This window comes from Diceros bicornis, chromosome 25 (genome assembly GCF_020826845.1).
Source record: "Diceros bicornis minor isolate mBicDic1 chromosome 25, mDicBic1.mat.cur, whole genome shotgun sequence".
NCBI classification, from domain to species: domain Eukaryota; kingdom Metazoa; phylum Chordata; class Mammalia; order Perissodactyla; family Rhinocerotidae; genus Diceros; species Diceros bicornis.
The window spans coordinates 32,970,707-32,995,888 of record NC_080764.1 but is presented as its reverse complement, the minus strand read 5'-3'; the positions used below and the strand labels follow the sequence as shown (position 1 = coordinate 32,995,888).

At 36.1% G+C, this 25,182-nt stretch overlaps 1 protein-coding gene across 2 annotated transcripts in view; it reads left to right on the top strand.

Annotated features, from left to right (window-relative positions):
* Window positions 1–25,182, top strand: part of TMTC3 (transmembrane O-mannosyltransferase targeting cadherins 3) — a 64,030-nt gene that overhangs the window by 6,914 nt on the left and 31,934 nt on the right. Inside the window, exons 2-6 of one of the 2 annotated variants that reach the window (XM_058568694.1) lie at window positions 11,540–11,756; window positions 15,710–15,928; window positions 17,549–17,648; window positions 23,232–23,347; window positions 23,802–23,974. In XM_058568694.1, the coding sequence (XP_058424677.1) occupies window positions 11,568–11,756; window positions 15,710–15,928; window positions 17,549–17,648; window positions 23,232–23,347; window positions 23,802–23,974 (797 nt within the window). In that variant the 5' untranslated portion in view covers window positions 11,540–11,567. The remainder of the gene's footprint in view (window positions 1–11,539; window positions 11,757–15,709; window positions 15,929–17,548; window positions 17,649–23,231; window positions 23,348–23,801; window positions 23,975–25,182) is intronic. The other variant, XM_058568695.1, reaches the window with a different exon arrangement.

The following is a 25,182-nucleotide window of genomic DNA, read 5'->3' as shown; positions in this document are numbered from 1 at the left end:
CAAGCAGATAATTGTAAGTGCAGGAGTGACCCCAGGCACAACCAGCAGAAGAAATATATATATATACTTTTTTTGTCTATATTTATTTAGATACATATATTGATAATATAGATCTATATATCAAAGATATCTGTATCAAAAAATGGACTTAGAGGATTATGGGGCCAGTGAATCCAAAATCTGTGGAATAGGTTGGCAGAAACAGATGCTGCAATCTTGAGGTAGAATTTCTTCTTTGGGAAACTTCAGTTTTGCTTTTAAGGTGATTCAAGTGGTTGGATGAGGTCCATCCACATTATGAGGAATTAGTCTCCTTTACTTAAAGTCATGATTGTAGATGCTAACCACATCACAAAATACCTTCAAAGCAACACCTAGTTTAGTGTTTGAATACTGCTATAGCCTAGCCAAGTAAACACATAAAACTAACCATAACAGTAGGCTATCAAGAATAGTAAACATTTTGCAATGCCATCCGTTCCATGAAGATTAGCACCTCATTGACAAACCCACTTAGTGCTTCTTAAACTCCTCGCCCATGCCAAGTTTATAAAGGACCAAGATAATAGAATTTTACAAGATTACCCAAGGTAACCTAATAGTGAGAGAAAGTGAGAGAGCTAGTTCTGGTGCATGTTCATGAGCTCAGTTGTGGTCATCTGAGGTTCTGCCAAAAAAGGCCCCTGTGGGAGTAGAGGTTAGAAGTAGGGGTGGTGATTGCAAATGGACCTCAACAAAGAAAAGCGGGATATTACCATCTTCCAAAGAGGGAGTAAGGATCTTTGTTCTGATGAAGGAAGATGAAATAGAGATAAAAGGAACTTCAGGTGACAGTCCCCAGTGATGTGGGTTTTAGTCCCCAAAAAACCCTCAATACCTTTGAGAGTCTCATCTTTGAATATAGTGATCAGGTAAGCTCTTTTGCTTTCCTTACTTGTCTTTCCTTTCTGGTCTAACGTGTGAACTTAAAAAGCAGATTAGCCTGGTATTTTATCTCAAAATGAGTTATTTGGGAATCACCAAAAGAGTTGCAGTTCTCATTGGCTGGGCTGTTGCTGGATAGGGAGAGAAGTCTTCCTTCAGTAGTAAAGAAGTTTTTCTTCCTGTGGAAGATGCAAGCATCCTCCTCTTTCAGCTTGGTGTAATTGACAATGTGTGGGAGGATGTGCGGGCTCTCCATACAGGCCTTCCCAACTCCAATTTAGTTAAGGTTTCTTTTATGAATTTCCACAGATGCTATAACATTCAAAAACTATGTTTAACAAGAACGTAAGGTACTCTCTCTAGGTAAAGAAGAATAAACTGCGTCCCCATTCCATGACAAGAGGATTCTCGTTTGCTGTGAGACCAAGCCTGGGGCAGAGGACAATCCCCAAAATTAAATCAAGTTCAGAGTTTTGATTATGTTGAAATTGAGCATTTGAATTACTGAATGAAACTTTTGCAACTTAAACTGACTGTGTAACTTTTTATTACCTAACTGTATTTGGAAATCATGGGATCTGTCCAAGTTTATTAAAGTAACATTTTATAACCTTGTGTTTTTTAAGCATTTAAATTCAATCTAAAATTCTTATTCTGTTTATAAACTACCTGTCACCGTTTTTTAAATAACAACTCTCAAATTGCAAAGACTGACTACCCTCAATCATCTACATTTAAAACTTGGTTAAATTGCTCTAATTTAAAACTGCATTTATAATTTTAATGTATTAATTTTTATTCAAGGATTTCAGATGCCTGACTTAACAAGCAAGACTTTCTAATACTTAAACAACTTTTATAAAGCTAGTAAATTAAACTTAAAACTGTAGTAACTTCCAAGTTCTTATAAAAATTCCAATACTATTTGTAAACTTGACTAAATTCCTATACTTTTTCAACTAAAAGTCCTAAATCCAGAATTACATGGTCAATAATTTACTATGTAAATTATACATATTATTGTGTAATATATTATATTTTAAAATATACTTTTGAAACTAGTATATTAGAGTCTCCAGTGTGTGTCAAATTCTCTTAAACGTTACAACTACTCTAAAAATCAAATACATATTATTCCCAAATATAATTTCTAAGTGTTAAAACCACAGGTTTATTTTACTTCTTTTTCTTCTATTAATTTTAAACTTTTCTATGGTGAGAACATTTAACCAAACAGTAGTTTTGTCACCCCAGGTGTTACCTGGTCAGGGACCTGAGATGATTCATGGGAGAGAGGTTTCTTTTTTCTTTTCTTTTTTTTTTTTTTCCTGTTTTAATTTTATTGCATTCACATTGGTTTATAACATTGTATAAATTTCAGGTGTACATCATTATACTTCTATTTCTGCATAGATTACATCATGTTCACCACCCAAACATTAATTACAATCCATCACCACACAAGTGTGCCTAATCATCCCTTTCACCCTCCTCCCTCCCCACGTCCCTTCTGGTAACCACCAATCCAATCTGTGTCTCTGTGTGTTTGTTGTTGTTTTTATCTTCTACTTATGAGTGAGATCATGTGGTATTTGACCTTCTCCCTCTGACTTATTTCACTTTGCATAATACCCTCAGTGTCCATCCACGTTGTCACAAATGGCTGGATTTCATCGTTTCTTATGGCTGAGTAGTATTCCATTGTGTATATATGCTACATCTTCTTTATCCATTCGTCCCTTGATGGGCACTTAGGTTGCTTCCAAGTCTTGGCTATTGTGAATAATGCTACAGGAAACACAGGGGTGCATGTATCTTTACGCACTGATGTTTTCATGTTGTTTGGATAAATACCCAGTAGTGGAATAGCTGGATCGTATGGTAGTTCTATCCTTAATTTTTTGAGGAATCTCCATACTGTTTTCCATAGTGGCTGCACCAGTTTGCACTCCCACCAGCACTGTCTGAGAGTTCCCTTCTCTCCACATCCTCTCCACCACTTGTTGTTTCCTGACTTGTTAATTATAGCCATTCTGACGGGCATGAGGTGATATCTCATTGTAGTTTTGATTTGCATTTCCCTGATAGCTAATAATGAACATCTTTCCATGTGCCTGTTGGCCATCAGTGTATCTTCTTTGGAGAAATGTCTGTTCCGGTCTTTTGCCCATTTTTTTTTTTTTTTTTTGTGAGGAAGATCAGCCCTGCGCTAATATCTGCCAATCCTCCTCTTTTTTTTTTTTTTTTTTTTCTGAAGATGACTGGCCCTGGGCTAACATCCGTGCCCATCTTCCTCCACCTTTTATGGGATGCTGCCACAGCAAGGCCTGCCAAGCAGTGCATTGGTGCACGCCTGGGATCCAAACCGGCGAACCCTGGGCTGCCGCATCGGAGCGTGCGCACTTAACTGCTTGCACCACCAGGCTGGCCCCAATTTGCCCATTTTTTAATTGGGTGGTTAAGATGTATGAGTTCTTTATATATTTGGAGATTAACCCGTTATCAGATATATGGTTTGCAAATATCTTCTCTCAATTGTTAGGTTGTTTTTTTGTTTGTTAATGGTTTTCTTTGCTGTGCAGAAGCTTTTTAGTTTGATGTAGTCCCATTTGTTTATTTTTTCTATAGTTTCTCTTGCCCGGTCAGACATGGTGCTTGAAAATATGTTGCTAAGACTGATGTTGAAGAGCATACTTCCTGTGTTTTCTTCTAGAAGTTTCATGGCTTCAGGTCTTACATTCGTCTTTAATCCATTTTGAGTTAATTATTGTGTATGGTGTAAGATAATGGTCTACTTTCATTTTTTTGCATGTGGCTGTCCAGTTTTCCCAACACCATTTGTTAAAGAGACTTTCTTTTCTCCATTGTGTGTTCTTGGCTCCTTTGTCGAAAATTAGCTGTCCGTAGATGTGTGGGTTTATTTCTGGGCTCTTGATTTTATTCCATTGATCTGTGTGTCTGTTTTTGTACCAGTACCATGCTTTTTTGGTTACCATAGCCTTGGAGTATATTTTGAAATCAGGGAATGTGATACCTCTAGCTTCGTTCTTTTTTCTCAGGAGTTCTTTGGCTATTCAGGATCTTTTGTTGTTCCATATAAATTTTAGGATTCTTTGTTCTATTTCTGTAAGAAATGTTATTGGGACTTTGATAGGGATTACAGTGAATCTATAGATTGCTCTAGGAAGTATAGACATCTTACCTATGTTAATTCTTCCAATCGAAGAGCATGGAATATCTTTCCATTTCTTTGTGCCTTCTTCAGTTTCTTTCAGCAATGTTTTATAGTTTTCAGTGTACAGATCTTTCACCTCTTTGGTTAAGTTTACTTCTAGGTATTTTATTCTTTTTGTTGCCATTGTAAATGAGCTTGTATTCTTAATTTCTCTTTCCGCTGCATCGTTGTTAGTGTATAGAAACGCAACTGATTTTTGTATGTTGATTTTGTATCCTGCAACTTTACTGTATTCAAGAAGTTTTTTGGTGGATTCTTTAGACTTTTCTGTATATAAAATCATGTCATCTGCAAATAGTGACAATTTCACTTCTTCCTTTCCAATTTTGATCCCTTGTATTTCTTTTTCTTGCCTGATTTCTCTGGCTAGGACTTCCAATACTTTGTTAAATAGGAGTGGTGGGAGTGGACATCCTTGTCTGGTTCCTTTTCTTAGAGGGATAGCTTTCAGTTTTTCACCATTGAGGATGATATTAGCGGTGGATTTGTCATATATGGACTTTATTATGTTGTGGTACTTTCCTTCTATACCCCTTTTATTCAGAGTTTTTATCATAAATGGATGCTGTATCTTGTCAGATGCCTTCTCTGCATCTATTGAGATGATCATGTGATTTTTATTCTTCATTTTGTGAGTGTGGTGTATCACATTGATTGATTTGTTGCTGTTGAACCATCCCTTCATCCCTGGAATAAATCTCACCTGTTCATGCTGTATGATCTTTTTAGTGTATTGTTGTATGCCATTTGCTAGTAATTTGTTGAGGATTTTTGCATTGATATTCATCAGTGATATTGGCTTGTAATTTTCTTTTTTTGTGTTGTCCTTGTCTGTTTTTGGTATCAGCATAATGTTGGCTTCGTAGAATGAGTTAGGAAGTTCCCCTCCTCTTCCATTTTTTGGAAAAGTTTGCAAAGGATATTAAGTCTTCTTTGAATGTTTGGTGGAATTCACCAGGGAAGTTGTCTGGTCCTGGGGTTTTATTTTTGGGGAAGTTTTTGATTACTGTTTTGATCTCCTTACTGGTGATTGGTCTGTTCAAATTCTCTCTTTCTTCTTGATTCAGTTTTGGAAGGTTGTATGTTTCTAAGAATTTATCCATTTCTTCTAGATTATCCAATTTGTTGGCATATAGCTTTTCATAGTATTCTCTTATAATCTTTTGTATTTCTGAGGTGTCCATTGTAATTTCTCCTCTTTCATTTCTGATTTTATTTATTTGAGCCTTCTCTCTTTTTTTCTTGGTGAGTCTAGATAAAGGTTTGTCAATTTTGTTTATCTTTTCAAAGAATCAGCTCTTGGTTTCATTAATTTTTTCTATTTTTTTTAGTCTCTATTTCATTTATTTTTGCTCTGATTTTTATTATTTCCCTCCTTCTACTGATTTTGAAGTTTGTTTGTTCTTTTTCCATTTCCTTTAGGTGCACTGTTAGATTGTTTATTTGAGATTTTTCTTGTTTGTTAAGATAGGCCTGCATTGCTATAAACTTCCCTCTTAGAACCGCTTTTGCTGTATCCCATAAATTCTGGCATGTCGTATTTTCATTTGTCTCCAGGTATTTTTTGATTTCTCCTTTGATTTCTTCATTGACCCAAGCATTGTTCAGTAGCATTTTGTTTAATCTCCACATATTTGTGGCTTTTCTGGTTTCCTTCGTATAGTTGATTTCTAGTTTCATACTGTTGTGGTCAGAAAAGATGCTTGGTATTATTTCAGTCTTCTTAAATTTATAAAAACCTGTTTCGTGGCCTAATATGTATTCAGTCCTGGAGAATGTTCCATGTGTATTTGAAAAGAATGTGTATTCTTTGGTTTTTGGATGGAATGTTCTGTATATATCTACTAAGTCCATCTGTTCTAGTGTGTCATTTAGGGCCAGTGTTTCCTTATTGATTTTCTGTTTGGATGATCTATCCATTGGTGTACGTGGAGTGTTAAAGTCCCCTACTATTATTGTGTTACTGTCTATTTCTCCTTTTATATCTGTTAATAATTGCTTTATGTATTTAGGTGCTCCTACGTTGGGTGCATAGATATTTACGAGTGTTATATCCTCTTGTTGGATTGTTCCCTTGATCATTATGTAGTGCCCTTCTTTGTCTCTTGTTACAGTTTTTGTTTTAAAGTCTATTTTGTCTGATATGGGTATTGCTACTCTGGCTTTCTTTTCATTGCCATTTGCATGGAGTATCTTCTTCCATCCCTTCACTTTTAGTTTTTGAGTGTCTTTAGGTCTGAAGTGTGTCTCTTGTATGCAGCATATATATGGGTCTTGTTTTTTATCCAGTCAGCCACCCTATGCCTTCTAATTGGAGCATTTAGTCCATTGATGTTTAAAGTAGCTAATTGATATGTACGTACTTACTGCCATATTTTTACTTTTTTTCTCGGTGTTTTAGTAGTGCTTCTCTGTTCCTTTCTTCTTCTCTTGCTCTCTTCCCTTGTGGTTTGATGGCTTTCTGTAGTATTATGTTTGGGTTCCTTTTTCTTAGTTTTTTGTGTATTTATTATAGGTTTCTGGTTTGTGATTGTCATGAGGTTCACATATAGCAACCTACATATATAGCAATCTGTATTAAGTCGATGGTCTCTTTAGTTTGACCTCTGTCTGAAAGCTCTACTCTTTTACTCCCCTCCTATGGGACAGAGGTTTCTGAACCATACACAAGACTTGATATTCACCTACCCAGTGGTGGATGTCTTGAGTTGTTTTGTTTTTCTGAATTACAGTTATACACACACAAGAGTGACTAGTTCTTCACTCAGTGTGTTTAAACATCAGGTGTTCTGTCGGTTATATCTTCTTGGGACCGTTGTTCAGGAACCTTCTGACCTGTTCCAGTGTGTACTGGTTAGTAGGCCTGGTTGCCTGGCAGTCATTGTATTTCCTTTTTCACTGTCTTGTGTTGGATCCCTTGTCTCCTAATTTCCCTCTCTTTCTTTTTTTTTCATTTGCTTTGAAATTAAATTTTGTTTTAAAAAGTAAAACTTTAGGGGCCGGCCCGGTGGCGCAAGCGGTTAAGTGCGCGCGCTCCGCTGCGGCGGCCCGGGGTTCGCTGGTTCGGATCCCGGGCGCGCACCGACGCACTGCTTGGTAAGCCATGCTGTGGCGGCGTCCCATATAAAGTGGAGGAAGATAGGCACAGATGTTAGCCCAGGGCCGTCTTCCTCAGCAAAAAAAGAGGAGGATTGGCGGATGTTAGCTCAGGGCTGATCTCCTCACAAAAAAAAAAAAAAAAAAAGTAAAACTTTATACATCCTTTTAAAAAATGAAACTTCAGAAGTTATTAGGCAAGTCAGTAATACAAAGCTGTTTACATCAGTAATTAAAGAAATGGTAACATTTTACCAGTATAAAATATCACAGAATTCAAATCACAACTTGGATCTTCAAGGATTCAAGTTTTTTATCCCACACAATAAGGTCTGGTCAGTTTTAAGATAAAATTCCTCCTCTGGATATTCTCTTCTCAATCAAGTCCTTCTTTTATCACCATCATCTCACACAGTAGGATAGCTGGCCATGGTGGCGATTCCACAGTGGTGGTTCCAGTCTTTGACTATCTTTATGGAGCCATCATGCCCCAATCTGTGCCCTAGTTGTTCTTGGCAAGCCAATGTTTATTATTATCCAATTCTGCTCCTTCAAAGCGGTAGCCAACCACCACAACATCATGATCCAAGTCTTCACTGCTACAGTCTGGATCATAATAAATGCCATCTTTATAGAACCGGAAAGTATCCTGGCCTGCATCTATACCAACAGAGATGGGCCCCACAGTTGCCACTGCCATCATAAGGGCCCTCTCCTGCTTAGAGATGTCTGTGAAGCCAGAATAGTGGGCTTATATTTGCAGGATTCATCCTTGGCCTTCCAAAGCTCAAAGGCACAACAGAGAGCAGCCTGGCAGTCATAATACCACCTCACAGTCAGGCAGCAAGTGTAGTAAACAAGGTGACCTTGGGCTAAACACGTAGTTAACTCTGCAAAATGCCACTCAAGGGGATTGTCAGCAGGGATTTAGATAAACAAGCATTCACTTTAGCACCCGGGTCCCAGAAAGTGCTTGCCATCATCAGCTGCCATGTCTCCCTGGGTGTTATCTCTGCTAAAGTGGAAGGTTGCAGGGGCAGCATCCGGGATGCAGTTATGTCCTGCAGCATCATATAGGCTGTTGTTATCTCTTGAATCCTCGTGTCCCACACCATTGCTATTGTCGTCTCTCAGATTCCCGTGCTGTTGTGGGCTGGGAGCCTCCCTCTCCCAGGGAGCCACCCAGGAGGGGAACTGAGGGGCCAAGGAATGTAACAGGGATGCATGGATTTGGGATGCTTGTGCCATTGGGAGCATCTACTGGTATCACAAATTCTCAGTAAGTTTTGGGGATCACTAGAGCGCATCTTGCAAATGATCGTGAGGTGCTGTCCTCCAAAGCATGGGAGGTCTCCACCATAAATAATAAAGGTTGGAGGCACATGTGTAGCCTGCTCTGCAGAGGTGTTCCTGGTAGGTGTAGCAAGCAGTAAGCTGGTAAAAGTATCCACACACGCAATGGTGAAGCTAGTAGTGCCCGCAGGCGGGGGAAGCAGCCCTATGAAATTAACCTGCTAGCAGCTGAAACAGCTCCCTATCTTTCTGTTTCTTAGTATACTTCGTTTTAGTGGAGTACCTCTTCTATTAGTGTCCTGAGAAAGGAGACATTGGAGGTAAATTTTTGAGATTTTAAATGTCTCAAAATATTTTTATTCTACTTTCCCACTTGGGAAATTTCGGTTTATTAATACAGAATTTTAGGTTGTAAACCTAATCCCTCAGAAATTTGAAGCATTGCTCCCTTTTTGTTTTCTGGATTTTTTTTTTCTAGCTTCCAGTGTTGTAAGTGAAAAAAAAAAATTTGTTTGGATTCCTACTCTTTGGTATGGAAACTGCTTTATTTCCTTTTGGAAGCTTTTAAAATCCTTTTTTTGTTTCTAGTGTTGTAAAATTTTACAAGATTCTGTGCCCAGTTGGTAGAAGAGAGCTGGAGGCTCTTAAAATACATAGACAGACTTTTACTTAACCCTCACTTTCAATGTGCTGCCCTTGTTCTCACTTGTTTCCCCTGGGTCAGACACTCTGTTTTACCTACGCCATAGAGGAAGTCTCCAGTCTTCTGCCTTGCTATAGGAGGGAAGGTTGCTTGGCTGTACCTGGTGAGAGACGGGTCTAAACTTTAACAGAGCCATCTGTTCCTACCCTTGTTTCCTGAGATCCTTGGCACCAGTTTTTGAGATTGATGCTGGCAGGAGTACAAAAAACTTTTCAGCTTTCCCCATTTCAGCTTAGGATTCACTTTCCTGAGCTCTATTGAGTTACTTACTAATCCTTTTGCCTTTCCAGCTTCCAAAATTTGCTGTGATTTCCTCTCCAATTGTTTTCATCCTTGTGAATTTATGGTCGTCTTTTTTTTTTTTTTAATACCTTGACATCATTTTAGTCTGTGGTTGGGAGGGAGCTGAGGCAAATACCTCCAGTCTCTCCAATCTTTAAACAAGCACCATCAACTTTTTTTGTGATAATAAGTGTGTATAAGTCCATACCATTTAGAGATGGTAAATCACTTGTGGATTCAAGATAAGCCGTTGGATAATTTTTCTTTTAATTGAAAATTATGCTTCTTCAAAGGGTGCAGCCAGTTTCCTTTCCTGATTTGTTGGATTGGATTTTGCATTTCTTTAAAACATCTAACATATTCTAGGTTTTTCCTGTCCGATTCTAAAGAGACTTTAATACTTTCCCATAGGCTCTTTTATATATATATCCCATAGGCTCTTGTATACATATCCTTATATAAATCTTACATCTGATTCTAAATCTCTACCCATCCTCTCTACTCTGTTCTTCCTTTCTGATCTGACCAGAACTCCTATAAATATATCTCAAGTCTCAGATCTTCTGGCTCTGTGAGTAATGTATGTCTTCTATTGCTGCCATAACAAATTTCCACAAACAAAGAAGCTTAAAATGACACAAATTTGTTATTTTATAGTTCTAGAGGTCAGAAGTCTGAAACGGGTCTCACTAGACTAAAATCGGGATGTTGGTAAGGCTATCTCCTTTTAGAAGCTCTAATGAAGAATGTATTTCTTTGCCTTTTCCAGCTTTTAGAGGCTGCCATAATTCCTTGGTTTATGGCCCCCAGCCAGCTATCGTTATCACACTGACCTCTGCTTGTTTGACTTGCCTGCCTCCTCCTTTCACTTGTAAGGTCTCTTCCCATTGAACTGGCCTACCCAGATAATCCAGGATAATTTCATCTCAAAATCCTCAATGTAATCACACCTGTAAAGTCTCTTCTGCCGTGTAATGTAACATATTCACAGGTTCAGGGAATTTGGATATGGATAATTTTGGGGGCCATTATTCTGCCCTCCACAAGTGATAATGCTGAAATGATACTAATGACACTACTCAAGCTAGGAAAGGATGTCATCAGCTTGTGTTTTTTTAGAGTACCTTCCAACCATGTTTTTATCATAGGGCTATTCTTCATTATCTTCCAGTTCATATAGTTCTTTCTACTCTAAACCATTCCCTTACTGAATCCTTTCTAAAACAGTGACTTAATTATGAATTGTCATGGATGAAGCCCATTCTCTAGATTAAAAGCGTTTGTTGTAATGGGAAAAAGAAAAACCATGATTTAGATCTGGATCATAAACTCATATACTCAACGGCCAAGCAGATAACATAAATCAATGAAATAAATCAATCTGGGTGAAAGATAATGGGACTGTGGTTAACTGGCTGGTATACAGTAGCATAAAGGCATTCAAGACAAATGTTTTTGAAAGGCTTTTGGTCAAACTAAACAAGACTGTAGGCCGCAAGTTTGGACTCCTGCTTTAAATAATACTTGATCTTTAGTTCATGAAGTACTGAAATATAAGCTTCATCTACATTTCAGAAAACCCATGAGCCGTGTCTTTTTAAGTATTTGTTTTCCAACAAAGATTCGTTTAGCTATTCCTGGAGCACATCATACTAGTTTTTTAGAGTTAACTTGTATATATCTGTTTCCCAGGTAACCTGACCTGTAACTATTGATAAGGAGTTCATCTAATTTGCTAGAGAGAGAGGTCCAAAGATTAAGTGGGGTGATCAAGTGGGGTGTGCTATGAAAGCACATATGAAGGGGCAGTTCTGTCCTAGGTTAGGAATATGGAGAGGTGGTCAGCTAGTGCTTCCTAGGGGTGGATGACATTTGAGCTGAGCTTTGAATTAATTCTGAATTAGCATTCAATCTTGATTGTAGTTATTATTCTTCTCTTAAAATTGTACTTTTTTGAAAAATATATGTTGCTTATTTCATTTTATCTTCATGATTTTTTTCCCCAGATTTTGTCCACAAGTGTTTGTGGAAAACATGGCTGATATTAACCTCAAAGAAGTAACCTTAATAGTAGGTGTGGTTACTGCCTGCTATTGGAACAGCCTCTTTTGTGGTTTTGTTTTTGATGATGTTTCAGCAATACTGGATAATAAAGACCTGCATCCGTCTACACCTTTAAAAACTTTATTTCAGAATGACTTCTGGGGAACCCCTATGTCTGAGGTAAGTAATTACTTATATATTATATGTATCTCAGATTTTAAAATATTGTGATGGTTTATTACTCCTAATTCTTTATCAACATTGTCATCATAGTAATTATGGGTTTTTCCCCCCCCCAAAATTTTATATGAGACATAACATGTTTATAATAAATTAGATATGAAATTGAAGGTACGGTTATCTTCTTTAAAACAGTACTTGATTCTTTCCTTGGTTATGTACCTTGGCTTAATCTTTTTAAAAATAATATATATGTGAAAATAATATGTGTTAGGAGAGATAAGTGTAATACAAGTCTTATTGTTGCTAACTGACTTTATTTCTCTTTTTTCTATTTTATGAGTCAGGCAAAAGAGATGACTAATTGTGATATATTTAACTGTTTAAAATATATGTAACTTCAATATAAGTAGATTAGACTTTAAGGGTAAAAATAGTAAGTATATATTGTCAGTTTTTCTGCAGAGAAACAAAAGTGATTTATTAAAAATTTTAAATTTGTGTCATACCTCTTACTTAATAGTTATTTTGATTTTGTATTGAGAATCCAAAAGTTTAGTTCATTTTTATGAGAGTGTTTTTACTTTGCCAGTAACTTTATTTTGAAGGTCAGTGTTAAACTATTTGGGATTAATCCCTTGTCAGCTTGGGATCATATAGATTGGATTCTAATTTTATTTCTATTATGTCGTAGCTATGTGAAATCGGTGGGAATACAGGTTTTAGATGCAAGTCGTTTTCCTAATCTATAAAAGAATAATACCTTGAGGGTGAATAAATGAATTAATTTATCTATAGTACCTGGCACATAGTTGTCAAAACATAATATGTAACACTCTTTTATAGTTATAGCTTGTCAGTCATCATTCATGGCTCCTTTCCTCATTCTCCAAATTTGGAAGCTTCTCAAGGGTGAGGGTGGAAGTCACAAGCACATAAGTATTTTTTCTTATTAAATAAGCACACTTTATTTTCCCGCAACCTTCCTGTTTTCACCCAATTCTAGCGTGTAAAAACATAAATCTTTTGATAATGAGGGGAAAATATGGTCCTATTATAAGGTACATTATTTTCTAGAAAATTTATTCCCCTCTACCCATATCCGTTATCCCCAGAGACCCTTAGAAATATATGTCCATTCCCCCGACTTATGCTAGTAGCTGTTGTGATTTTGATTGTGACGTTGAGATTTTGGCCTGCAAGATTAGCTGGCCAGGTTAAAGGATTCATGCAAGTTATCATACCATGGTGTCAATGCTATGTTTTGTGATTTTCTCAGCTTTGCAGATGAAAATTTGATTTCATTCAGAGTACCTGTAAGAGGACACGTGAAAAAGACTCATGCTAAACTCAGACGAAATAGATGAACAAATTAGAATAATTGTTTATAGTGTATTTTTTGATGGGCATATTCCCTCCCTGTAGGGAAATGTGCCACTAGGGAGAAAGTTATTCTAAGTATTATTTAAGTGTCAGAAGGTTTCTTGACAAGCCTGGAATTAGCACAGTAAAAGATCTAATGGTTGATGTCACCAAGTAATGATAGCCTGGAAGCCTGTGTGCAGGCACCCAAAACTTTGTGAGGATTTTTGTGCCAATGCACGTGTTAAAGACACATTTTGGGCTTAGGACATTCTCCTGAGCTATAACATACTGCCATTAATTAAGGGTCTTTGGACTCCTCTGGGCCTCTCAGTGTTCAGATTCTCTCTTTAGTAAGCCCATTCTTTAAATATGTAATACTCTGCTTATTGATGACTCAGTGGATTACAACCCTGGCTGCACATTAGAATCCACGTGGGGCACTTCAAAAAAGACTGTTACCGGGGCCGGCCTGGTGGCACAAGCGGTTAAGTGGCAGGCTCCGCTGCGGTGGCCCGAGGTTCACCGGTTCAGATCCCGGGCGCGCACCGATGCACCGTTTGTCGAGCCATGCTGTGACGGCATCCCATATAAAGTAGAGGAAGATGGGCATGGATGTTAGCCCAGGGCCAGTCTTCCTCAGCAAAAAGAGGAGGATTGGCAGATGTTAGCTCAGGGCCAATCTTCCTCACAAAAAAAAAAAAAAAAAGAATATTACCAAAGCTCTACCCAAACTTGTTAATTAGTTATCTCAGAGTGGGATGTGGGCATCAATATTTTTTGTCTTGTTGTGTGTGTGTTTGCTTTTGTTGTTTTTGTGGGATTTTTTTTGGGTGGGGGAGGTGGTTTAAGTTATCTAGGTGATTCTTTGGTGCAGCCATGGTTGAGAACCACTGAGCTGTAAGGAGCCACACTCTTCTGGCAATTGGCCTATGAAGTACCTGTGTTCAGGTAACTTCTGCAGATATCCTGTCTCGCTATGTTTTTGCCATCCCTATATGGAGATTCACATTAACAGGCAACTGTTAGCTTACTCATTCATTATATTCATGCTATGTTTCTATTGCCAGCTAATACCATGAGTAATTAAGTTTTTCTTTAATATACCTAAATGTGATAATGATCTGAATTGTTTTCTTCATAATGGAACTAGCTGTCTTACTATATTTTCACTGAGTAAACCTGATATCTACCAAGCTAATAATTATTTGTCACAGTGGAGTCTTAAGTATAAAGTATATTACTAATGAATTAAGTGAATAGTTATGTTAATAATTAATCTTTTAGTTGGTCATTACCTATGGCATATGTACATCTAATCAACCTAACAAAGCAATTACGTATACTGCAATTAAAAATACCTATTTCCTGCTACTTTCTAACTTCATCCTTTCAACTGGCAGTTATGTTTCAGTGGAGCCACAGTAACATTCTAGGCACTCACAAGTTTTCTAGAACCTTTTTCTGCTCTCTGGTACAAATCATGTCAGTTCAATATAATGCCTTAAAAATAATTTTGTATGATTGAGCTGAAATTCAAAGGATGTACAGGAATTAGCCAAGCAGGAAAGAATATCCTAGGTAGCTAGCACTCACAGTGTGTGTAGTCAATACAAACAGAGATATTAAAATGCTCCTAATTTCAAAATGGGAAATGTTTATTCCTTGTGCTTCCTCATGTTCCCTCGTAGGGATGAACAGGCTTACATTTATACCTATTTACCAGAGTTACAGCAAAATATGGTAATAGGTAGGAGAGCAAAGAAGCTGATGTGGATTCCCTTATATAAAATTAGGAAGAATAGGATAATATTTTATATATTTTTGACTGTGTGTTTTATTCTTAAATCTGATTTGATTTTGTCTTAGGGTAAAAATATTTCTGGTTAAATGTAACTTCTAGCTTATAAAGAAATTCAATACTTCACATAAAATTTGATTTATAGCCTATGGAGACTACCAAACAAAGGTGTCTATTCTCTTATTCTAAGAAAGTTTTTGCTCTTGTATTACTCTCTGTGTAGTATCTGGGGACTTTCAGTTTACTATGTTCAGGTTTATACGTTATAAGATGTTTATAACGTCTTCTGAGATGTTTTTCATAAAACAACTAGACAGTACCTTTTTGAGTCATCGCTATTGAGACTGTACTGGTAAGCATTCCATTCTTATATTTCCTTTTGAAGACCTAGCCTGCAGTTATATAAGCACTTGTATTCAGGTGACAGATTAGAAAGCAAGCTTTGGAGAGAACACTGTGGTCCAACTTCATCAATGCCACTATTGTCGTACTTTTTTCTTTTTAATCTGTGTATTGAAGAGGAATTAATAATCAAATGTTCTTCCTCTACTGTTAATTCTCTGACCACTATATATCAGAGAGGAAATTGCCTAGTTTTTGGACTAAGGAAATAGGCAAACACAGATTATAAAGCTGTCTTTTATGTTTGTGTTATTCTTGGGGCATTTCATTATTTTCTTATTATGTCTCAGCTAAATGTAGATACTTTCAATAGTAAATGCAATGCTTAGTTTATGTACCCTTGGTGACCAAAGTACTTTAATAATCACTGATGGTTTTTTCCTTTTAGGAGAGAAGCCACAAGTCTTACCGTCCCTTAACAGTACTGACATTTCGCTTAAATTATCTGTTTAGTGAACTAAAGCCAATGTCATATCATCTCCTAAATATGATTTTTCACGCTGTGGTTAGTGTGATATTTCTTAAAGTCTGCAAACTTTTTCTGGACAACAGGAGCAGTGTGATTGCTTCTTTACTTTTTGCAGTGCACCCAGTACACACAGAAGCAGTAAGTAAAACTGTAAATCAATGTTTTTTCTTTTTTTTATAAAGCCTACGCAATGATTATAATGGTTTATATTTTTAAGAAAAAAATTTAACAATGACTTTTAATCCAAGTATTTGAAGACTCTTAAATTGGTGTAATGTCTTAACTTCCTAGTATATAATCTACCTTCCTACCACATAAAATTTTTAAATTTAGAATAATTTTTGAAGCAAACATTTATTAATTAATCAAGAACATAAGCCATAATCTCTTAACTTTAGTAATGTAAAATATAAATAAATAGTTATTTTCTTTGCTACTTTTTTTTTTTTTTTGCTGAGGAAGCTATTGAGCTATCTGTGGCCAATCTTCCTCTTACTTGTTTTTTTATGAATATAGATTTTATTTATTTATTTTTTATAATTTTATTTATTTATTTACTTATTTTTTCCCCCAAAGCCCCAGTAGATAGTTGTATGTCATAGTTGTACATCCTTCTAGTTGCTGTATGTGGGACGTGGCCTCAGCATGGCCAGAGAAGTGGTGCGTCAGTGCACGCCCGGGATCTGAACCCGGGCCACCAGCAGCGGAGCGCGCGCACTTAACTACTAAGCCACAGGGCCGGCCCTGAATATAGATTTTAAATATTTGTCAACTCGGCATTGTTTGTGTTTCAAGGAGAAAGTAGTCAATCAATAAGGCAGATTTAGGTAATTGATGAAAATACATCAAAATATATGCAAACATGAACAGATATCCTAACAAATGATGATTCTCAGTAGTTTCATAATGTCTATTGCCATGTGTTTCAAAATTGTGAACTGTCTGTGTTATTGCCAATATATCCATCAGCCCTTACCTGCCAAGACATACTCAAACTATAACTATTTTTCTTGGTGACCTTGAAACTCCAAAATTGCCTCTCAGCAGAGCAAAGAGGACTCTGTTCAATTGCTTTTTTTATAAGCTTTTGGTTGTAAGCAAAAGTCTATATGTTTAAGCTCTGCGTATGTGTTGGAGGGAGGTTGTGTGTCTCTCCCACTATCTTGAACCTTTTGGTGTCTGACTGAACAGACTTTTTTTTTTTTTTTACAGTGAATTCAGAATACTTTAAAGGGAGAGGCTTGGGGGTTTTATATTTAAATTTCTAGAATTTAAAAGGACTTTAAAGTTTATTGTCTTTTTAAACTTTAGTTTGCAGGTTTATTGAAATAAACCTTGCTAAATTTATGATATCTTTGTATTTTAAGAAAATATGTAAGAAGGACGTAGCTTTTTTCTTTTTTTAAAGTAAGAACTATTCTAAATATTGTACAATAATTTTGTAAGATGTTAACATTGGAGGAAGCTGGGTAAAGGGTAGACAGGACCTCTTTGTACTATTTTTGCAGCTTCCTGTGAGTCTATAATTGTTTCCAAATAGTATTAGTAAAAACTATTACAAAGAGTCACTGATAAATTTATCTTGATGGAAGATACACAAATTCACCACACGAGGGCACTGAAGGTCTAAGAAACAGAAATGTGCGCTTGGAAAGTGATGTCAATTTAGTTTCTAGTTAATGTGCTGTTGCTATTATGTATAGTTAAATTTTGAAGATGCTCTTTATTAATATGACTCCCCACCCCTTCCCTTTCTAGGTAACAGGTGTGGTAGGAAGAGCAGAACTTTTGTCATCTATCTTTTTTCTAGCTGCATTTTTGTCATATACCAAATCAAAAGGACCAGATAATTCCATAGGTAAATGTTTAACATTTAATTTCTTTCTATAGCTAGAAAACTTGATCAAGTAATTTTTATTTAGTCCAAGTGCTTCTTATAAAACATATGCCGCGTCTGGTGTTTATCTTTGTACTTGTATGGACAATGAAAGTATGCAATATTGTCAATATTAAAAGTTTTTCTGTATGGTTTATATTTTATCACAACTAACAGATTCTGTATGATCTAATTTTTAAAACGTTACCCTGTGATATGAGTTTTAGAGTCATTCTTAGTTTCATCTGCTATTACCTGTAAATGATACAAGTACCAATCCTTCAATTGTCTTTCTATAAGTAACACCTATGAAGGCTGTGAATTGTATTGTTTAGGCAAAATTAAAAGCCTATTAGAGTATAACTTTTATTATGTGTTGATCATAGTTCAGCTATTTATTGAGTTCCTACCATGTTGCCTACTCTGGAAAATGCTTTGTGTACATTAGCTCATTTAGTCCTAATGATGCCTGGCATTGTCAGAAAACAAGTTCCAGGTAATGAAGATTATTATTTTTTTTTTTTGGAGAAGATTGCCCCTGAGCTAACATCCGTGCTGATCCTCTTCTTCGGTCTGAGCTAACATCTATTGCCAATCCTCCTCCTTTTTTTCCCCAAAGCCCCAGCAGATAGTTGTATGTCGTAGTCGCACATCCTTCTAGTTGCTGTATGTGGGACACCACCTCAGCATGGCCAGAGAAGCGGTGCATCGGTGTGTGCCCAGGATCCGAACCCGGGCTGCCAGTAGCAGAGTGCGCGCACTTAACTGCTAAGCCACGGGGCCGGCCCAGAAAATGATTTTTTAAGAGTGTAGGTACAGTGGGCATGAAAGAGGCTTTGCATAATGGGCTTAACCTGAATTTGGTTGATCTTAAAATTTATCTCTGAGTTTTTTTTTTTATGTTCTTGGGGAATTTTCTCACTATAGAACCGAGGTACTGATGATAAGGAGTCTAATTTTGTAGGTATGGAAACTAAGGTTCAAGAAATAAGCGATTTAGGGGCTGGCCCCATGGTGTAGCGGTTAAGTGCGCGCACTCCGCTGCTGGCAGCGCGGGTTCGGATCCCGGGCGCGCACCGATGCACTGCTTGTCAGGCCATGCTGTGGCAGCGTCCCATATAAAGTGGAGAAGGAGGGCACAGATGTTAGCTCAGGGCCAGTCTTCCTCAGCAAAAAGAGGAGGATTGGCATGGATGTTAGCTCAGGGCTGATCTTCCTCACAAAAAAAAAGTAACAACAACAACAAAAAAGAAATAAGTGATTTAGCCAAACAGCTTTTGTGTCTTCTTAGATTTGTCATATGAGTAGATTTGCCTCTTGCTGCTTATACGTACGCCTTCTTAAAACAGTTTGAGTGGCAGCAGAACATAGAGGTTGAGAGCATGGACTCTGGAGTCTGGTTTTACATTCCATATCTGTCATTTGCTACCTTGGGCAATTACTTAACCTCTCTGTGCTTTAGTTTCTTTATCTATGAAATGGAGATAATAAAAGTCCCTACCTGTTGTGAGGATTACATGAGTTAAACACGTTAAGGCATTTAAGAGCAGTACCTGGTTCATAATAAGCAGTATACCTATTTCCTCTGTTGCCTGTCATGCAGTTAGAGGTAGTTCAGTAGCTAATGTAGAATTGCAAACAAATATCTTCTTTAAATACCATCCTAAGCAAAGCATGAGTGATAAACTTAGAAAATACCATGACCTACAAGACCATGATCAGGTTCCCGCCTCCCTCTTGAACCATATCTCCTGCCATTTTTGCCCTAGTTTGCTTCACTATAGCCAAATAGACTTTGCTGTTTCTCAAACAGGTAAAACACCTGTCTTTATACTTGCTAGTCTCTCTTTCTTGAATTTTCTTCCCTTAGAGCTTCACATAATAGTCTCATTTACATTCTTCTTTATATTGTCAGGCTTCAGCTTGACTGTTTCCCTCTTAGAGAAACCTTCCCTGTTCGAACTAAAATAACCTTTCACTTCATTATATTTTTTCATTCCTAATCATTTTACTTGGTTCTTTTTAATGATTTCTTATTCTTCATAACTCCAGTATCTTCTCTTATTTTCTTTAGAATTACTTATTTTAAATTCTTTGTCTGTCTTTTCAAGTAATTCTGATTTAGTAGTATATGCTATTATGTTTGCTCTTTTCTGATTATTGTACCCTTCAGATATCTACTTATTTTGGCTTGTGAGCTCAAGCTGCATGTTCTAAAGTTATCGACCACTTTGTCTGTTAAAGAGAAAGACAAGGGCCACTCTGTGTCCATCCTGTGATTCATTAAAACCCAGGGTGGAGAGCTCCAGGTTCCCCAGGGCCGCTGTTGATCACTATTGTTATCATTCTACCAAGCACCCACTCAGGTCTCCTAAAGAGAATCAGCACTGAGAGAAGGCCAGTCCACCATCCCTCTGCATTTAGATGGGGGGCTGTGTGGAAGTGACTGCCTAAAGGTGGTTGGTCATTTTGCACCTTTTTAAAACATCTACTCCCTTACCCCAGCAAGATTTCTGAAGTGCTCTGATTTAATCTCTGGGACACCCACAAGCTACTGTAACTGCAGATGTCTTCAGTGAAGGAGCAGACAATGGTCTACCCGAAGCAGTCAGGATTGACTAGAGCAAAAGTTAAAAAAAATTTTTCTCACTCTTGTCTTCTGCTTTAGATGCAGTCCCTCATAACACTCACAGAAATATACACATTTAAGATAACCTTCAGTGCCCAGGAGTTTCTTTTTTTTAAATATCTTAGAAGCCATATTCCCCTCTCACTTAACCTTTTTCTAGGGTTGACTTTTGGGGAAGGGACCAACAGGTCGACAGGTCAAGCTAGTTCACCACCTGACCAAAACAAAAACCAAATCACGTTCCTCTCTATCTCTTTAACCTACGTTTCTCATAAGACTCATTTCTAACCTAAAAATACATAATGTACATTTTTCTTTTACCCCTTTATTGTTTGTTCTCTCACAGTAGAATGTAATTTTCATTAGGGTAGGTAACTTTCTCTCATTTTCTATCTCCATTTCCTAGCATGGTTCCTGGTGTACAGTAGGTGTTCAGTATATATTTGTTGAGGAAACAGTCAAGTGAATGAATGTAATATATTTTAAATTCTAGTTGAAAAGATACTGAAATCCGCCTTGAACCTGTCTCTACCCTCTTAACCCCTGTGATACTTTGTGCTCCACGTTACATAATTTTTACGATTAAGACCACAGACAGTTTCATCATCATCTTTGCATTCCCCATTCTATCTAATATATGTTGTCCTATGCAAAGATTTTCAATTTGCAATTATTTAATCACTTTAAATTCTAGGTTATTCATGCCCCATACCATTTTTATAAGTATGGTCCATCTCAGGGCCTGTGCACTTGCTTTTTCATTTCTTTAGGTGTCTGCCCAGATGTCATCAGTAGCACTACTCATCTTCCCTACTCCTTTTGATTTCCCTTCACCTTCTTTTTTTCTCTATAACATTTAGGTCACCATTCGACAAAATGCATATTTACTTGTTTATTTGATTATTATCTCTCTCCCCCACGAAATGAAGTGTCGTTAACTTATTTAGCAAGGGCACTTGTTTTGGACAAAACCACACGTGGTAACTTTAGCCACAGAGTTCTGATTATAAGTGTTCATACAGTAATTTAATCACCAGAGGTTGAAAAACTGAAGTGACTGGTTTTAGTAAAAACTTTTGCCTTTATTAGAGCTATTAGCTGCTGAGATTGAATCCAACATTATGGAAGGCAGCTGTTTTCTTTCTCTTCTTTGGAGTGGAAATACAAATTGGTAAGAAGCTCTGAATCTAATATCAGAAGGACAAAGTTAAAGTCATGGTCTCCTTATTGTGCATGACTTTTTTTTTTTTTTTTTCTGAGGAATATTTGCCCTGAGCTAGTAACATCTGTGCAAATCTTCCTCTATTTTGTATGTGGGTTGCCCCCACAGCATGGCCGCTGACAAGTGGTGTAGGTCTGCGCCCAGGAACCAAACCTGGGTCGCCGAAGCAGAGCGCATTGAACTTAACCCCTAGGCCGTGGGGCCGGCCCCTGCATGACTTTTTTTTAAACCTCCAAATTCTTTCCTCATCTTAAAAATGGATATGATTGTATCTGCACTTTTATCCCATAACGTGATTTTGAGACTCAGTGAAATAATATATACTAAATAGTGTATGCTAAACTGGTTATATAAATGGTTAAAAAATATATTTTTAAGTATCTCTTTTCAAGGACATTATTTCCCACTAGTTTTTAATATATGCATACCTGTTCAGTCATACTCTTCTCTATATCATTCATTTGCCAAGCTTAATCCTTCCTCCACTCCTTTATTCATACATAGCCCTCTCCCAGTTTTTCTATGTCCTGTATGTCCTTCAAGGTCCAACCTTAGGTTCACCTTGTATTGTGAATAATCATCTACCGATTTCTTTACTCTGAATTTATTGTTGAGTTCAACATGATAGTTCAGCCCTTGATGTAATCTATTATTAAATATTGTTGATGATTTTAACCCAACTAGAATATGAGACAGTTTTTGAGAAAGGAATACTATTATACTTAGTATCTGCAACAGTGTTTTGGATTTTTTGAGTAGTTTTTCCTCTCAGTAATTTTAGTCTAGAGTACTTTCAAGTTGAAAACAATTTCAAAAATAGATGAGTTTCTTTACTAAGCCAAATAACAAAAGAAAATATATTAGGTTCATGAATTGTGTTCTTATTTACCTAGATTTGAGTCAATTATTTGTTACTGTTCTTAATGAATAAAAACTGAAGTCACACAATCATACTACCGTATATTTTTTAAAACTGGAAAAGAATTGGAGGTCATATTTTCCAGTAAGAAAACTGAGGCTCAGAACAGTTGCTCAAAGTCACAAAGCAAGTTAGTAGTAGATCCAGAATTACTCTCACAATTCATTGTTCTTCAATCAAATTATTACTAAGTAGTAGGCATTTACTTAAAGTTGATGAAATAGGTTTTCTGTTTAAACAGAACTTGTGAATATTCTATTGCAGATTTTTTAAAGAATAGTATTGATTTAAATGCTCATTGTTAACTTGTTTCATTTTTTATAGTCTTTTTAATAAGAATGGTACTCTACTTTTCCCAGTGGTTTTCAGTTTCAAGTTTTTAGTAAATTACAGATATAATAAAGTATATAGATATCTGTGTGAAAATTTCAGACATTTGTCTTCAATGAATCATGACACTCAAACCTGTAAGTTTCTCTTCTCCAAATTGGCCATCCTACCTTTGTTTTAAAAGTTAGTATTTGGTTAGATAGTTTTCCTCTCCACAGAAATTTTTTAGTTCAAGTTATCCATCTTCATGTTTTGTTTTGAACATATAAAACAAAAATTACTTACAACATTTAAATAAATTTTAAAATATAAAGTAGAGGTCAGTGGGAAATAACGCAATGTGAATATAGAATCATAAGTCAGGTTTTGCAGTAATGTCTAATAGTTGTCTAACTTAAAATATCCTTTTATAATGTTATAAAATTGTTTTGTGTAGTTTTATATTTTTCTATTCTTAAATTGCAGTGTGGACTCCAATTGCATTGACAGTGTTTTTAGTAGCTGTTGCAACATTGTGTAAAGAACAAGGAATAACAGTTGTGGGAATTTGCTGTGTGTATGAAGTATTTATTGCCCAGGGGGTAAGGAGAGATATGAATTTTATCGTTGCTTTTATCATATTTGAATTGGATTATAATAAACTTATTTTCTAAATGTATCATTATGTAAATCAGTCTGTTTACCAATAATGATACCAAAAATTTGTAAGAAACAAGCATGTTTTGTCTTCATATATGCTGAAAATTACTTAACATTTTATAACACCTTCAGTTTTTTAAGGACTGCTTTTTAAGTTTCAGTAATGGAATCATTAGGCAATTTGGAAAAGTACACAGTAATATTGTACAGTATAATTCATTATTGGATAAGATTATTGAGCTCAGTTTTATTCATTATCAGTTCCACAAATTATTCCATATTGATTTTACAATTATATTCAATTTGTATCTAATCTTGCATTTAGAAAGTACTACGTTGTTGAAAACTTTGTAGTATATTGTTATTTGTTATTTAAAACTTTTTTTCCTTTTCCAGTATACTTTGCCATTATTATGTACTACTGCTGGACAGTTTCTCCGTGGAAAGGGTAGTATTCCATTTTCTATGCTGCAAACACTAATAAAACTCATTGTTTTGATGTTCAGTACACTATTACTTGTTGTGATTAGAGTCCAGGTTATTCAGTCCCAACTTCCAGTATTCACCAGGTATGAAATTCTGGTTCTTTTTGTTTTTTCCATCCTTTTTTTTTTAAGTTTGGATTTTAAGTCATTGTAAATGTTCCAGAAAGTCATTGATTTACACTGAGGTTTCTTAACAGCTTTATTGAGGTATAGTTAATATTTTGTAAAAACCTGCATATATTTAAAATATAAAAATTAATAAATTTTGAGATAGGTGTACACTCATGAAACCACTACAGTCAAGATAATAAGACCACCAAGTTGATTAAGTGTTAAGTCTTCTATAGCCTTAGTGATTTTTGTGTACTTGTTCTATTAATTATTGAGAGAAGGATGTTGAAATCTCTGACTATAATTGTAGATTTGTCTGTTCCTCCTTGAAGTTCTATCAATTTTTGCTTCATGTGTTTTAAAGCTCTATTATTACATGCATAAACATTTAGGATTGTAATGTTATCCTGATGAATTGATCTCTTTATCATTATTAAATGAGCTTCTTTGTCCGTGGTAATAATCTTTACTCAGAAATTCACTTTGTCTTATATTAATCTAGCCACTCCAGCTATCTTTTGTTAATGTTATATGGTTTCTCTTTTTCGATCCTTTTACTTTTTGTCTCTCTCTTTATATTTAAAGTGGGTTTCTTGTAGGCTGCATATAGTTGTCTTCCTTTGTTTGGTCAGATCATCTGTCTTTTAAATGGAGAGTTTCTGCTATTTATATTTAATATGACTATTGATATAATTTGCTGTAAATCTACCGTCATGCTAATTGTTTTCTCTTTGTCCCGTCCGTTCTCTGTTCCCCTTTTCCTCTCTTTCTGTCTTCTTTTGGATTATTTATTATTATTCCATTTTTATCTCCTTGTTGGTTTATTAGCTATAAATCTTTGCTATGTTTTTTTTAGTGATTACTTTAGAGTCCTTTGTATACATCCTTTGCTTATCACAGTTTATCTTATTTTTTGCTTTAAACCATAATCTTTGGAATTGTGGACCACATAATGCCATTTTGGTCAACGCCGGACCACATATATGATGGTTCTCCCATAAAATTAATACCATGTAGCCTAGGTGTGTAGTAGGCTGTACCATGTAGATTTGTGTAAGTACACTCTATGATGTTCACACAACTACAAAATCGCCTAACAAAGCATTTCTCAGAATGTATCCCTGTCGTTATGCAACACGTGACTGTAATTTTATTTTATTTTTTTAATTTTTTGTTTATTG